This window comes from Bubalus bubalis, chromosome 1 (assembly GCF_019923935.1).
Source record: "Bubalus bubalis isolate 160015118507 breed Murrah chromosome 1, NDDB_SH_1, whole genome shotgun sequence".
Classification (NCBI taxonomy): domain Eukaryota; kingdom Metazoa; phylum Chordata; class Mammalia; order Artiodactyla; family Bovidae; genus Bubalus; species Bubalus bubalis.
This window is the reverse complement of record NC_059157.1, coordinates 194,237,328-194,253,157: the sequence shown is the minus strand read 5'-3', so window position 1 is coordinate 194,253,157 and position 15,830 is coordinate 194,237,328. Positions and strand designations below refer to the sequence as shown.

Here is a 15,830-nt window from a genome sequence, read left to right as displayed (position 1 = left end):
GCTCCGGCAGCCAGGCTTGGGAATCTAAGCCAGGTGCTCACACCTGGCCCACCTTTCCCATCCCCTGCACCTCATACAGCACGTTAACATCTCCCAAGTGCACAAAGGCAGGGAACTGAGGTTCTGAAATTTTGTTCCTTGTCAGAGAACTGTGAACTATGGCCAAGCTGACCACACACACCAGTCTGCTGTTTATGTCGTCCAGACTGAAAGTTTGGCACTATGAATACAGTCCATGTTTAAATAATCAACTAGATGATGAACCCATGAGCAAGCCTTTATGGTTTCAGATCTTAGTTATTTTTATTTTAATTCTCAATTCAGCAAAAGAATCACACTGCAGCTTGGTAATATGAATTAATTCATATGCCCTAAACTGCTGACAGAGACATTATTTGTTATGTAGCAAAAGATAACATGCATTCTATTCATGTCTGTTTTGAGACTGTGTTAAATTAAAATCTTTAGAAAGCCAATCCCTTTAATACTAGGTCTTCCTATTCAAGCACACTGCACATTTCTCATTTACTTAAGTATTCTGTGTGTCTCTCAGTAGCATTTCAAAGTTTTCTTTCACAAGATAATACATTTTTTGATACTACTGAGAATGAAATCTTTTCCTTTATTATGTTTTGCAATGGGTTGTTTACATACAGAAAGGTATTTTATCCATTTGTGTTTCTAAATTCTCTTACATTTTGGTATTGGTTTCTTATTGATCATTTTGGATTTTACAGGGACACAGTCTTAGCCTCTATAAATAATGATGTTTTACACGTCCACCTTTAAAATTTTATTTTTTTCTCTTATCTACTTTTATCAACCAATATCTCCAGGCTACTAAAAAATATTAATGATGATATACAGTATTTAAGCAGGATGATGGGGTTTGGCTTAAAAGGGAAAGATAAAAGCATGCTGAGAAGTATTCAGCTATTCTCATTTGATTATGAGTTTTTTTTTTAATTTTATTTTATTTTTGAACTTTACATAATTGTATTAGTTTTGCCAAATATCAAAATGAATCCGCCACAGGTATACATGTGTTCCCCACCCTGAACCCTCCTCCCTCCTCCCTCCCCATACCATCCCTCTGGGTCGTCCCAGTGCACCAGCCCCAAGCATCCAGTATCGTGCATCGAACCTGGACTGGCAACTCGTTTCATACATGATATTTTACATGTTTCAATGCCATTCTCCCAAATTTTCCCACCCTCTCCCTCTCCCACAGAGTCCATAAGACTGTTCTATACATCAGTGTCTCTTTTGCTGTCTCGTACACAGGGCTATTGTTACCATCTTTCTAAATTCCATATATATGCGTTAGTATACTGTATTGGTGCTTTTCTTTCTGGCTTACTTCACTCTGTATAATAGGCTCCAGTTTCATCCACCTCATTAGAACTGATTCAAATGTATTCTTTTTAATGGCTGAGTAATACTCCATTGTGTATATGTACCACTGCTTTCTTATCCATTCATCTGCTGATAGACATCTAGGTTGCTTCCATGTCCTGGCTATTATAAACAGTGCTGCGATGAACATTGGGGTACATGTGTCTCTTTCCCTTCTGGTTTCCTCAGTGTGTATGCCCAGCAGTGGGATTGCTGGATCATAAGGCAGGTCTATTTCCAGTTTTTTAAGGAATCTCCACACTGTTCTCCATAGTGGCTGTACTAGTTCGCATTCCCACCAACAGTGGAAGAGGGTTCCCTTTTCTCCACACCCTCTCCAGCATTTATTACTTGTAGACTTTTGGATCGCAGCCATTCTGACTGGCGTGAAATGGTACCTCATAGTGGTTTTGATTTGCATTTCTCTGATAATGAGTGATGTTGAGCATCTTTTCATGTGTTTGCTAGCCATCTGGATGTCTTCTTTGGAGAAATGTCTACTTAGTTCTTTGGCCCATTTTTGATTGGGTCATTTATTTTTCTGGAGTTGAGCTGTAGGAGTTGCTTGTATATTCTCGAGATTAGTTGTTTGTCAGTTGCTTCATTTGCTATTATCTTCTCCCATTCTGAAGGCTGTCTTTTCACCTTGCTAATAGTTTCCTTTGATGTGCAGAAGCTTTTAAGGTTAATTTAGGTCCCATTTGTTACTTTTTGCTTTTATTTCCAATATTCTGGGAGGTGGGTCATAGAGGATCCTGCTGTGATGTATGTCGGAGAGTGTTTTGCCTATGTTCTCCTCTAGGAGTTTTAGAGTTTCTGGTCTTACGTTGAGATCTTTAATCCATTTTGAGTTTATTTTTGTGTATGGTGTTAGAAAGTGTTGTAGTTTCATTCTTTTACAAGTGGTTGACCAGAGTTCCCAGCACCACTTGTTAAAGAGACTGTCTTTTAACATTGTATATTCTTGCCTCCTTTGTCAAAGATACGGTGTCCATATGTCCGTGGATTTATCTCTGGGCTTTCTATTTTGTTCCATGGATCAATATTGCTCTAAGTTTTAAGATTTCTTTCCTTCTACTAACCCTGGGGTTCTTCATTTCTTCCTTTTCTAGTTGCTTTAGGTGTAGAGTTAGGTTATTTATTTGACTTTTTTCTTGTTTCTTGAGGTGTGCCTGTATTGCTATGAACTTTCCCCTTAGGACTGCTTTTACCGTGTCCCACAGGTTTTGGGTTGTTGTGTTTTCATTTTCATTCGTTTCTATGCAAATTTTGATTTCTTTTTGATTTCTTCTGTGATTTGTTGGTTATTCAGCAGCGTGTTGTTCAGCCTCCATATGTTGGAATTTTTAATAGTTTTTCTCCTGTAATTGAGATCTAATCTTACTGCATTGTGGTCAGAAAAGATGCTTGGAATGATTTCTATTTTTTTGAATTTACCAAGGCTAGCTTTATGGCCCAGGATGTGATCTATCCTGGAGAAGGTTCCATGTGCACTTTAGAAAAAGGTGAAATTCATTGTTTTGGGATGAAATGTCCTATAGATATCAATTAGGTCTAACTGGTCTATTGTATCATTTAAAGTTTGTGTTTCCTTGTTAATTTTCTGTTTAGTTGATCTATCCATAGGTGTGAGTGGGGTATTAAAGTCTCCCACTATTATTGTGTTATTGTTAATTTCTCCTTTCATACTTGTTAGCATTTGTCTTACATACTGAGGTGCTCCCGTGTTGGGTGCCTATATATTTATAATTGTTATATCTTCTTCTTGGATTGATCCTTTGATCATTATGTAGTGACCTTCTTTGTCTCTTTTCACAGCCTTTGTTTTAAAGTCTATTTTATCTGATATGAGTATTGCTACTCCTGCTTTCTTTTGGTCCCTATTTGCATGGAAAATCTTTTTCCAGCCCTTCACTTTCAGTCTGTATGTGTCCCCTGTTTTGAGGTGGGTCTCTTGTAGACAACATATGTAGGGGTCTTGTTTTTGTATCCATTCAGCCAGTCTTTGTCTTTTGGTTGGGGCATTCAACCCATTTAAGTTTAAGGTAATTACTGATAAGTATGATCCCGTTGCTATTTACTTTATTGTTTTGGGTTCGAATTTATACACCGTTTTTGTGTTTCCTGTCTAGAGAATATCCTTTAGTATTTGTTGGAGAGCTGGTTTGGTGGTGCAGAATTCTCTCAGCTTTTGCTTGTCTGAAAAGCTTTTGATTTCTCCTTCATACTTGAATGAGATCCTTGCTGGGTACAATAATCTGGGCTGTAGGTTATTTTCTTTCATCATTTTAAGTATGTCTTGCCATTCCCTCCTGGCTTGAAGAGTTTCTGTTGAAAGATCAGCTGTTATCCTTATGGGTATTCCCTTGTGTGTTATTTGTTGTTTTTCCCTTGCTGCTTTTAATATTTGTTCTTTGTGTTTGATCTTTGTTAATTTGATTAATATGTGTCTTGGAGTGTTTCACCTTGGGTTTATCCTGTTTGGGACTCTCTGGGTTTCTTGGACTTGGGTGATTATTTCCTTCCCCATTTTAGGGAAGTTTTCAACTATTATCTCCTCAAGTATTTTCTCATGGTCTTTCTTTTTGTCTTCTTCTTCTGGGACCCCTATGATTCGAATGTTGTAGTGTTTAATATTGTCCTGGAGGTCTCTGATATTGTCCTCATTTCAATTTGTTTTTCTTTTATCTTCTCTGATTCATTTATTTCTACCATTCTATCTTCTATTTCACTAATCCTATCTTCTGCCTCTGTTATTCTACTATTTGTTGCCTCCAGAGTGTTTTTAATTTCACTTATTGCATTATTCATTATATATTGACTCTTTTTTCTTTCTTCTAAGTCCTTGTTAAACCTTTCTTGCATCTTCTCAATCCTTGCCTCCAGGCTATTTATCTGTGATTCCATTTTAATTTCAAGATTTTGGATCAATTTCACTATCATTATTCGGAATTCTTTATCAGGTAGATTCCCTATCTCTTCCTCTTTTGTTTGGTTTGGTGGGCATTTATTCTGTTCCTTTATCTGCTGGGTATTCCTCTGTCTCTTCATCTTGTTTAAATTGCTGAGTTTGGGGTGTCCTTTCTGTATTCTGGCAGTTTGTGGAGTTCTCTTTATTGTGGCGTTTCCTCACTGTGTGTGGGTTTGTACAGGTGGCTTGTCAAGGTTTCCTGGTTAGGGAAGCTTGTGTCGATGTTCTGGTGGATGGAGCTGTATTTCTTCTCTCTGGAGTGTAATGAAATGTCCAGTAATGAGTTATGAGATGTCTATGGTTTTGGGGTGACTTTGGGCAGCCTGTATCTTGAAGCTCAGGGCTGTGTTCCTTTGTTGCTGGAGAATTTGATTGGTATGTCTTGCCCTGGAACTTTTTGGCCCTTGTGTGGTGCTTGGTTTCAGTGTCGGTATGGAGGCGTTTGATGAGCTCCTGTCAATTAATGTTCCTTGGAGTCAGGAGTTCCCTGGAGTCAGGGTTTGGACTTAAGCCTCCTACTTCCAGTTATCGGTCTTATTTTTACAGTAGTTTCAAAACTTCTCCTTCTATACAGCACCATTGATAAAACATCTACGTTAAAGATGAAAAGTTTCTCTACTGTGAGGGTCACTCAGAGAGGTTCACAGCGTTACATGGAGAAGAGAAGAGGGAGGAGGGAGTTAGAGGTGACCCAAATGAGATGAGGTGGAATCAATAGTGGAGAGAGTGGGCTAGCCAGTAGTCACTTCCTTATGTGCACTCCACAACTGGACCGCTCAGAGATGTTCATGGAGTTATACAGAGAAGAGAAGAAGGAGGAAGGAGACAGAGGTGGCCAGAAGGATAAAAGGGGGAAATGAAAAGGAGGGAGACAGATCCAGCCAGTAATCAGTTCCCTAAGTGTTCTCCACCGTCTGGAACACACAGAGATTCACAGAGTTGGGTAGAGGAGAGAGGGGTTAGGGATGAGATACAGGCGACCTGGTGGAGAAAACGGAGAGTCCAAAGGGAGAGAGAGCAGTCAAGCCAGTAATCTCGTTCCCTAGTGAAAAATGGGTCCTGAAGATTGGATTCTTAAAAGTACAAAATTGGTAACAAATACATAAAAGCAAAAATTAAAAATGTAGAGTAGAGTTTGGAATTTCAAAAATACGATGTTAATGAAAAGAAGAAGGAAAAGAAAGAGAGAAAAAACGAACAAAGAAAAACAAACAAGGTTGTGAAAATTATAAAGAAAGTACAGGTACAAAATTGATAACTAATACCAAAAAGCAAAAATTAAAAATCTAGAGTAGAGTTTGGAATTTCAAAAATACAATGTTAAAAAAAAAAGAAGAAGAAAAATAAAGAGAGAAAACAAACAAACCAACAAAAACAATGTCGCAAAAATTATAAAGAAAATACAGGTACAAAATTGATATCAAATACCAAAAAGCATAAATTAAAAATCTTGAGTAGAGTTTGGAATTGCAGATATACGATGTTATATAAAAGAAGAAGAGAAAGAAACAGGGGAAAAAAAGAAAAAAAAAAGAAGTCACAGAAATTATAAAAAAAACTATAGGTACAAAATTGATAACATATACCAAAAGGCTAAACTTAAAAATCTAGAGTAGAGTTTGGAATTTCAAAAATACGATGTTAAAGAAAAGAAGAAAAAGAAAAAAAAAAAACAAAACACGGTCAAAAAATTATAAAATATATGAAGTTTGCTGAAGAAGAAAAAAAATAGGGTCTTTTTTTTTCTTTTTTTGAAAGTAATAGGTTATAAAAGTGAAAATTAAAGGACAATAGAGGACTTAAAATTTTTTTTTTAAAAAAATTAAAAAAAAAAGAAAGATTGATCGTAAAAATAGTAAAAATATATCTAGGTCTTTCTCTGGTTTTGTTGTGAGTATTGTGGGTTCAGTTCATTTTTGGCTAGTTCCTTGGTCCGACTTATATTTCTCAAGATCTATAGGCCCCTTCCTATGTAGTCCGTAGTAACCACAGGGTTTTAATCTATGGCCTGTAGCTTCCAAGGCGCTTCCCTCTGTTATAGCTTCTTCTGTTTGCTGGTCTCTTCAGTGTCTGGTTTCCGCCCTGACACAAAGGGGACGGTGGAGGACACTTTTTTTTTTTTAGGCTCACTTGTTCAGTCGCGCTGTGGGGAGGGAGGGAGGGATGCTGCAAACAAGTAACACGGGCGTGTGCTCGCAGTGCCTCAGCCACACTGGGTCTGCCCCCGCTCACTGCACGTGTAGTCTCCCTGCCCACACTGCTCGGGCTCTAGGTTGTTCCACCGGGAACTATCAGAGGCCGGCCCTGGGCTGACCTGCGAAGGTCCAAGCCGCTCAGGTTCAGGCACTCGGGTAGTCCTCAGAGGCGCAGACTCCGTTAGGCCTGCATTTTGTGCTCTTCCCAGGTCTGAGCAGCTCAGGTGATGAGGTGTTTGGCGAGCGCCAATGCTGTGACTTATCGCCTCCCCGCCACTCGGTTATCTGGGTGTTAAAACCGGCGCACCATCTCAGGCAGATGTTGACCGTCCAGACCCCCAAGAAGTTTTAGTTAGCAAAGAAGCCTGCTTACAGTTTTGTAGATAGTGTCTCTCTGGGGCTGCGATTGCCCCCTTACGGCTCTGGCTGCCTGTCACCGGAGGGGGAAGGTCTGCAGCCGGCTATCTCTGTTCAGTCCTTTGTTCCGTGCGCGGGCCTGGCGGTGTCTTAGGTTAGGGCTGGCTTTTCGCGTGGTAGATATCCCACAGTCTGGTTTGCTAGCCCAAATTATTTCGCTCAGATAGCGCTCAGGACATTTGGGCCAGATTCTTACTCTAAGGGACGTAGCCCGCGCTGCGCTTCGCTGCCCAGCCCCCGCTTGCTAATGGCGTGTGCAGGCGTCTGCGCTGCTTCTCCGCTGGGGGAGTTACCACAGGGCTCGCAATCTGCGATTTTTAATTGTTTATTTATTTTTTTCTCCCTTTTATGTTGCCCTCTGTGCTTCCAAAGCTCGGCACAGATTCGGCAGTGAGAAGGTTGCCTGGTGTTTGGAAACTTCTCTCTTTTTAAGACTCCCTTCCGGGGACGGAACTCCGTCCCTCCCTCTTTTGTCTCTATTTTTTCCTACCTCCTGTTGAAGAGTTGGGCTGCTTTTCTGGGTGCCTGATGTCCTCTGCCGGCATTCAGAAGTTGTTTTGTGGAATTTACTCGACGTTTAAATGCTCTTTTGATGAATTTGTGGGGGAGAAAGTGTTCTCCCCTTCCTACTCCTCCGCCATCTTCGCTCCTCCTCCGATTACGAGTTTTAAGTCAAGAAAAAAACTTGACTTTTATGCAATACCTTTTCAGCATCTGTGGAGTTGCTCAAATGACTTTTCCCTTAAAGATCTATCACACAGTACTTATATTAATAAGTTTTCTAATTGAATCATCCTTAAAGTGTTTAAGATTTTTATAATTTCTGTATTATTCATGTGAAAAAGCTTTTATTTATAAATATAAGCTCATTATACTCATTAAAACAATAAAGCTGTTAAGATAAAAAAAAAACTTTTCCTCTGCCTCTTTTTTCCCAAATCTGAACAATAAAAATAAAACAATTTTTTTGTTATGGTCTAAAGCTTATTCTACTTCCCTGGTGGCTCAGCAGTAAAGAATCTGCCTGCCAATGCGGGAGATGCAGGTTCAATCCCTGAGTGGAGAAGATCCTCTGGAGGAGGAAATGGCAACCCATTCCAGTATGCTTGCCTGAAATTCCATGGACAGAGGAGCCATGGGGTCAAAGAGAATCAGACATGACTTGGTGACTAAACAACAAGGCTTATTCTGTGATGTTTTATATGGAATAACTCACTTCAAAATAGTTCTAAGTTCATAATTCCCATTTAGCTAAAGTAATGAAAATTAAAATTTTCAACAGTTTAATACAGTTCTGACTCACCTGTTGTGCCTCAAAAGGACCATATGGCTCAGTATTGACTTCCTGATGTGTTATATTCCAAGACACCTTTGGGGCAAAACAAGCACATTCAATTCAGTGTCTGTCTCAAACACTCTAGTAAAATAAATCCATCATTTGATAACATTTTGAAACATGCCCATAATTCTTTCAAGGTTTTAATTTTTTTGCCAGTTTAGATAACATTCTATGCTTTCTACAAATGTTTGTAACAGGAAAGAGTATCATTTGGAACTTGTAAAAGTGAAAATGATTTTGGTTCATTACTCTTAACATAATTTTTCAAAGCTTTCTAGAAAGCTTTTAAAAAACATAATGAGTAGCAGGATAACCAATAAGGGTTTCAAGCATTCATGCCTTATAAAGCTAACTACAGAGAAATTGTATGAATTTGGAAGAAAAGTTATAACCAACCTAGATAACATATTCAAAAGCAAAGACATTATTTTGCCAACAAAGGTTCGTCTAGTCAAGGCTATGGTTCTTCTTGTGGTCATGTATGGATGTGAGAGTTGGACTGTGAAGAAGGCTGAGTGCCGAAGAATTGATGCTTTTGAACTGTGGTGTTGGAGAAGACTCCTGAGAGTCCCTTGGACTGCAAGGAGATCCAACCAGTCCATTCTGAAGGAGATCAGCCCTGGGATTTCTTTGGAAGGAATGATGCTAAAGCTGAAACGCCAGTACTTTGGCCACCTTTGCGAAGAGTTGACTCATTGGAAAAGACCCTGATGCTGGGAGGGATTGGGGGCAGGAGGAGAAGGGGACGACAGAGGATGAGATGGCTGGATGGCATCACTGACTCAATGGACGTGAGTCCGAGTGAACTCCGGGAGTTGGTGATGGACAGGGAGGCCCGGCGTGCTGCGATTCACAACTCTTTGTGGGGTCGCAAAGAGTTGGACACGACTGAGCGACTGATTTGATCTGACCTGACAGAGAAACCTTATTCTTGAGCTTGCTAGGAACATTTACTCATATCCCTCATTTCTCTCCATCTGGTTGTGTCCTGTGTCTCCCTCACTCCCCCGCTGGTCTGAGAGGAGAAACTGGGCGTGTGCAGCCCTGACTTTCTTTTCTTTTTCTCTTTTTCTTGAGAGCTGCCCGTGCAGACAGCACATTTTCCCGTTCTGCCTCCTTGCACTGTCTTGGGGGCAAGCACCCAAGTTGGAAGGCCTTCTAGTCCAGCACTGCTGTGAACGAGGCAGGGAAGCTGCTAAGTCATGGGTTTCAGTCTTGGGACAGACACTCTCTAGAGAAAAGAGCCACATCATCCTACTGCACTTTTATTAATCATCAAGGCGGTGCTTTGGCTCCATCTGCTGATTCTACTGCTTTATGTCTCAACTGGTGCAAAACTTGGATAGGATGAAGGGTATTACTTACTACACTTCAAAATTCCTTCTGGAATTACCAGTCATGCCCTACAAAAGGGTTCATAAAGTCCATTATTTTAAAGGATTTTAGTAAATATAATGACAAAGAAAAATTAAGAGGGAAATTTAACTTTGACATTAAGAAGACTTTCTGACTTTAGTCTTACCTGTACAGCAACCACTTGTGTACATGGAATATTTGTTACTTCATTGGTGCTTTCTGGATTTACTTCCCATTTGGCAGGATCGCCACAGTAGTCATCGTTTCTGCTAGCCTCACTCTGGGCTATATCAGCACCATCAGAGCTGCACTCTGACTTCACTGGTGTTTCCAAAGATTCCTCAAGGATCTGTGTTTCGGAGGCAATCTGGTTACCAGGGGCATTCTCAGCACTGAAATGATGAGCCTCAAAATGCACTTCCGTTATGTCGCTGGCTACAAAAGACGGCACCACTGGTATTGGTCTTTGCAGGTGATACTCAGTAGGAACACTGGCCAGAGGGGTGTAAATGCTATACTGGGGCAAAGTCGGTAACACACTGATGAAGGCTGGTGGAGTCTGGGTAATGTCAAATCCCCGAAAGGGAAGATATGTACAGTATCCTGTGACCAACTGGGGTCGAGGCCAATAGGTTGCTTTCACTTCCTCGGGAACTGGTTTGGGAGAATTAGAGGAGACTGGCTTGTGACTGGTCTCCTCAGAGACTGGCCTGGGAGAATCAGAAGACATCCCTTTGGGCTTCTCATCCTCAGAAACTGATCTGGAAGAATTATTGGAAACTGGTTTTGGCTTCCCAGTGTCATGAGCTGATTGGGGAGAATTAGCAGATGCAGGCTGAGGCTTCACGTCCTCAGAAGCTGGTGCTGAAGGTGAGTCAGACACTGGTTTGGACTTTACATCTGGTTTAAATTCCCTAGCAGCTGGATTCAGTGGTAGTTTAACTCGTAAATACTCTGCTGTTTTTGAAATTTCTTCTACTTTTGTCTTAATGTTTTTCTTCTTTCTCTTTTTCTTGAGCCGTAATGCAACTTTCTTCAATGCAATACAGTTGTCAATCACAACAAAACGAGGACATCCCAGGAGAAACGCTTTCAAGCCTCCTGCTTTTTCTAGTATCTGTTGAGTTTCTTCTGGGAAGAACTCATATTCTTCAGAAAACATCTTGTTACTCATGTCCAAGGGACCATGTTCCTCCAACAACTGAGAGAAATAACTAGGCAAGAAAATTTACTTATGTTATTTTAAGGAAGTACTTACACATGCCTTTCTGAAGAAAATATTTCTCAAAATTTCCCCCAAAGCAAAATACTACTTCATTTCTAACTGACCTGAACATCTCCTTAATAAAAATATTATACTCATATTAAATCTGAGAAAGGCTAACTGTAATCAATGATACTATAAATAAAATTAAGTTTACTCCCCAGAAAATAATCCTTCTACAGTTTTTTTTGGAAAAAAAGACTACAAAGTTATTTTTTATAAGCTGTGATTAATTATTCAAAAAATATATATATATAATACTTGCTTTTGGATTAAAAAGAATTTTTATTTGGCTAAGGCTGCCATCTCTGGGGTCGCAGAGAGTCGGACACGACTGAAGCGACTTAGCAGCAGCAGTCTTAGTTGTGGCATGTGAGATCTTTATTTGCAGCATGTGGATCTAGCTTCCTGACCACAGATCAAACCCACGCCTCCTGCATTAGAAGTGCAGAGAATCACTGGACTGCCAAGGAAGTCTCTGGAATATCTTTTCATGTACCTGCTGGCCATCTGTATGTCTTTGGGAAAATGTTTATTCAAATCTTCTGCCCATTTCTATGCTGAATTTTTTTTTTTTTTTGCTACTGAGTTGCCTCAGTTCTTCATGCATTTTGGGTATTAGCCCCTTATCAGATATATGATTTTCATAATTGAACGATGACCATTATAAGTGTCTTCAACAGCCCTTGATGGACTGCCACAATACCCGTGTACATCACTGTCGGCACGGGGCCAAGGGGTAGAAATGGGGAAAATATTTCAGAAGGCATCCCCGTCCTAGTGCTCCAGGTGTGCCCCTTTGAAAAACCACCGTTTTCTCCATGCTCATGATTCCTTTCGCTTTTTTTTCAAGAAGCAGATTAAAGATCAGGACCCAACTGCCTCTTTCTTGGAAGAAAGCATGACAAGCAAGCAAGAACCACCATGTTCTTTTTGGTAGGCAAAAACTGACAGGAAGAAAAAACATGATTCTTACTTCACAAAGTTATTTTTATTTGCAACACACTGTGATTCAACCTACGATCAATTTCACTCTCCTGCTATCTGTAAGCTGCATGCTAGGATCATATTTTCTACTTTCTTTTTGAAACCTTCCACTTTAACTCATTAATAAATCTTGACTAATTAACACCATTAAAGAACTGTTTTAGGAAAAACTGAATGCAGAAGACCATATACTACTTGCATTACAGATATACTATCTGCAATATATAGTATAATACCATATACTATAATAGTATAGTATAATACCATATACTATCTGAATGCAGAATACCATATACTTCAACTATCTGTATCATAAAACATTAGAATGAAGGGGGTCACTGAAAACAAATCAATCCAATCCCCTACTTTAAAAGATTTAAGTCAATTAAAAAAGCAGTTATCCCAATATTCTTAACTCCATGTCTGTTATGCTTTCTACTGTACATTCTTTTCAGATACAAAAGTTTAGTTTCATTTTTCTTTTATCCATTGGCCAATTAAAAAATAATCTTCAAACTAATCATCATTACATGTTTATTTTTTAAAATTCAAAGAAAGAATTAAGTTCTGAGGTGTGACTTCCTGTAACTTCTTGACGTTCTCCTATTATAAGATATAAACTCCATTTCAAAATACACAAACAAATCAACCTATTTTCTTCTCATCAAGTTACTTAATTTCTTCCCACTTATAAAGGTAATGTAGTCTTTAAGATGCAAACTCCTGAAAACTACAGTTTAGCTTCAGTTCAGATGCTTGAAGCAAAGCAAAAAAACATTCTAGCGTGTTTTAAGAAATACTAGTATAGGCCCCTGGAGAAGGAAATGGCTACCCACTCCAGTACTCTTGCCTACAGAACCCCGGGGACAGAGGAGCCTGACGGACTATAGTCCATGGGATCGCAAAGGGTCGGACACAACTGAGTGACTGAACAACAGTAACAGTATAGTTTTACAGCTGATTCCAGGTTGTCATCCAGTTCTCTGGGAATATGATTTGTTCAGCACTTCAACTCTGAAGAAAAAATATGAAGAGGGATCCAAGGGCATGTAACTAAACTGAAGAGGAATAATACAACTGAGAAAAATAGAAAAAATAACCAAATTACAGATGAGTGATGGGTTTTCCAGGAGTTCGCTTACAAATTAATTTTCTATTGCAGATCTCGGCCCCTCATTTTTTTTTCCTAAAGAAAGCATCATGTACTACTTATTAATCCCAAGCTTAAAGAAAAAAAAAAAAGCAAATGCTTTTTCGATTTTCCTGAACTCTATTACTCTATCCACCCCACTCAGACTTGACTTTAGTGTTAATTTCTTTCTTTCTTTTTTCCTTTGGCCACACAGCATGTGGGATCTTGGTTCCCTGACCAAGGATCACACCTGTGCCCCCTGCAGAGTCCTAACCTTACTGGACCACAAGGGAAGTCCCCTAGTGTTAATTTCACATTCACATTTTCAAACCAAAAGTAATTCAGCCCAAAGTTTCTTAAAAGGAAATCTTTTCCTGGATGAATGTCAGGAGGCCAAGTTTTCAGTACAATACCATACAATACAGGGCTCTGTATCTGTACTACATCCCAGCTGGACAGCTCTCTCAGCAGTAGTCACCAGATCCTGGTATCCCTTCCCAGTGAAGGGTAACACTTCACCAAGCCACAGGAAGTGTCACCGGGCTTAGGAGACACCAAACAACATACGAACATATCATATCAACATAAAGACAATGAGAGCAAATAATCATACTATTCCTTGTCAAATATGTACTGTGGAATTCATGATAAAAGATTATGGCTGGAAGCTTCATTTATCATTCCTATCAGGACACACTAGGACAGTTTTGGAAATACAAAGAATCTACATTAGCAGCACAAACTGATGCAACTAATAAACGTTAGGGTTCTAAAAAAATCTTTAATAGTTAAAAGTCTCCAATTAACTTTGTGTAATACATGACCAAAAGCCATAGAAATACTTTTCTTCCCCAGAGTTTGTAAGCCAAACACAGATTCTTTTAATAAATAGAAAGGGACACAAATTTAAAACAACTTAAGATCTTTTACTGGCAGCCTCAATGTAACAGTTGGAATGTTAAGACACTTACTCGTATAGAGTTGAACATTTCTGTTTTGGGTTTATGTCCCACAGCTTCTTATTACGGACAACATACTCATTACTATGCTGTTCATACAGAGCTTCAAATTCTTCTATATCCTGCCGAAGGTGATCAGGCACTACAAAGGGGCCCGCAGAATTTAAACTGCGTTTACTGATAAAACAAACAAACAAATGATTTTCTTGTGAATAATAAACTTCTAGGTGACCCAGAATAACATTTAAATTGGAATAAAGATAGCATATTATTCAACTTTCGGATGCAAACACACACTAGCAGAGAATTTAATGCAGAAAAGTTAACTTTCCACAACTTTAGTCAAGAGATACCTGAGTGCTGAGTAAATTCTTTTATTAATAATTACTTACTCATGCTATCAAGAGTAATTTTTTTAAAAACTTCTGGTTTAGAAAAAAAATCAATGTTGTATTAATTGTAACATGTTAAAAAGCAAAATGAAAGGTTTTATTACAATGGTGATCAATTTAAGTTAAAGTGAGATTGAGACTGGTAAAAGGTACTTACAAAAAATTTTTTTAAAGAGTATAAGAGTCTAGCACTCTGCAAAGCTGGAGTACTGTTGAGTGTGGGCTCTAAACTGGATTGCTGGTTTAAACTCTGGCTCTGCTGTGTATGAGCTTTGTGTCCTTGGGCACAGTCAACTGTACTGTATTTGAGCTTCCTTATGTGTAAAATGCTTATAATAGTATTTATCTCCAAGAAAGAAGAATGGATTAGATGAGTTTATATATACATAAAAAGCTATTCAAACAGTGCCTGCCACATAAGTGCTATCAAAATATAGGCTGCTATTATTTAAACTTAAAACAATTCCCCCATTGAAAGAGTCTGAAAGAGTCCATGAAAATATGCAAAACAACTGTTACTACAACTCATTTAAGAAATGCGGCAGGAAAAATTTGTGGGTCTTTGGTCCATAAAGGAATATGATATAAAAAACTTACTGCTACTTACTAGTTTTATTTCTTGTATCTATCTGTCTCTTAAAAACTCAGTTTCAACAACCAGATCCACTGGAAATCGCTAATACCTAAGGCTGAACCATAATATCACATACAGCCTCCAAAATATCTTCCTAATAATTATCAACAGGACATTCTCTTCACTCAACATTTTAGAGAGTATTTTCTAGGATTTTCCAACAGTATCCTGCACACAGTAAGTTCTCAACCTTATCAAATTAATGTTATCAACCCTCTGATTTTAATACAGTTTATATCAACTCTTAACACTGACAGCCCACACTATATAAATCAAACACAATGGGTCACATCAGGTTGTTATTAACAGATGCATGTCTTCAGGCAGAGAAGTCAGGGAAATAAAAAAAAAGACAAGTTTAAAGGACACAGATTAAAATACCTTTTAAGTTAAAATAAAAGCAAAAATTTTCAGACTGTGCTTACATATGGTCTTCACCTGAAGTGACAGTCTCATTGTTTGGTGTGACTGAAGGTGTTCCAGATCCAACTAACATAGGCTGGTTTAAAAAACAAAAATGACAATGATTTTCCACCTTTACCACTAAAACTGATGAATGCGCATATAAAATATGCACAAAAATTGCCAATATATATGACTTGTCTAAATTTTCTTGTGAACAGGGACATACAGTAATTAAATTTTCAACAGCCAAAAATAGGCACAAGCTAAATAAGTTTCTAAAACTCCAAAAAATTTTACACTATCACTGTGCAAACTCTCATTTTAGATAAACTACAGACATATAGTCAAAGATAAAACCAAAAGTTGTACTGGAACTTTTAAGCT

The 15,830-nt window shown here is 38.6% G+C and overlaps 1 protein-coding gene across 12 annotated transcripts in view; it reads right to left on the bottom strand.

Moving 5' to 3' along the window:
- Positions 1-15,830, bottom strand: part of TTC3 (tetratricopeptide repeat domain 3) — a 129,912-nt gene that overhangs the window by 31,379 nt on the left and 82,703 nt on the right. For 11 of the 12 annotated variants that reach the window (XM_025293790.3, XM_025293836.3, XM_006044250.4 and 8 more), the window contains 4 exons: positions 15,467-15,540; positions 14,028-14,192; positions 9,840-10,887; positions 8,282-8,347 (listed from right to left, as the gene is read on the bottom strand). In XM_025293790.3, coding sequence (XP_025149575.3) covers positions 8,282-8,347; positions 9,840-10,887; positions 14,028-14,192; positions 15,467-15,540 — 1,353 coding nt within the window. The remainder of the gene's footprint in view (positions 1-8,281; positions 8,348-9,839; positions 10,888-14,027; positions 14,193-15,466; positions 15,541-15,830) is intronic. The other variant, XM_025293843.3, reaches the window with a different exon arrangement.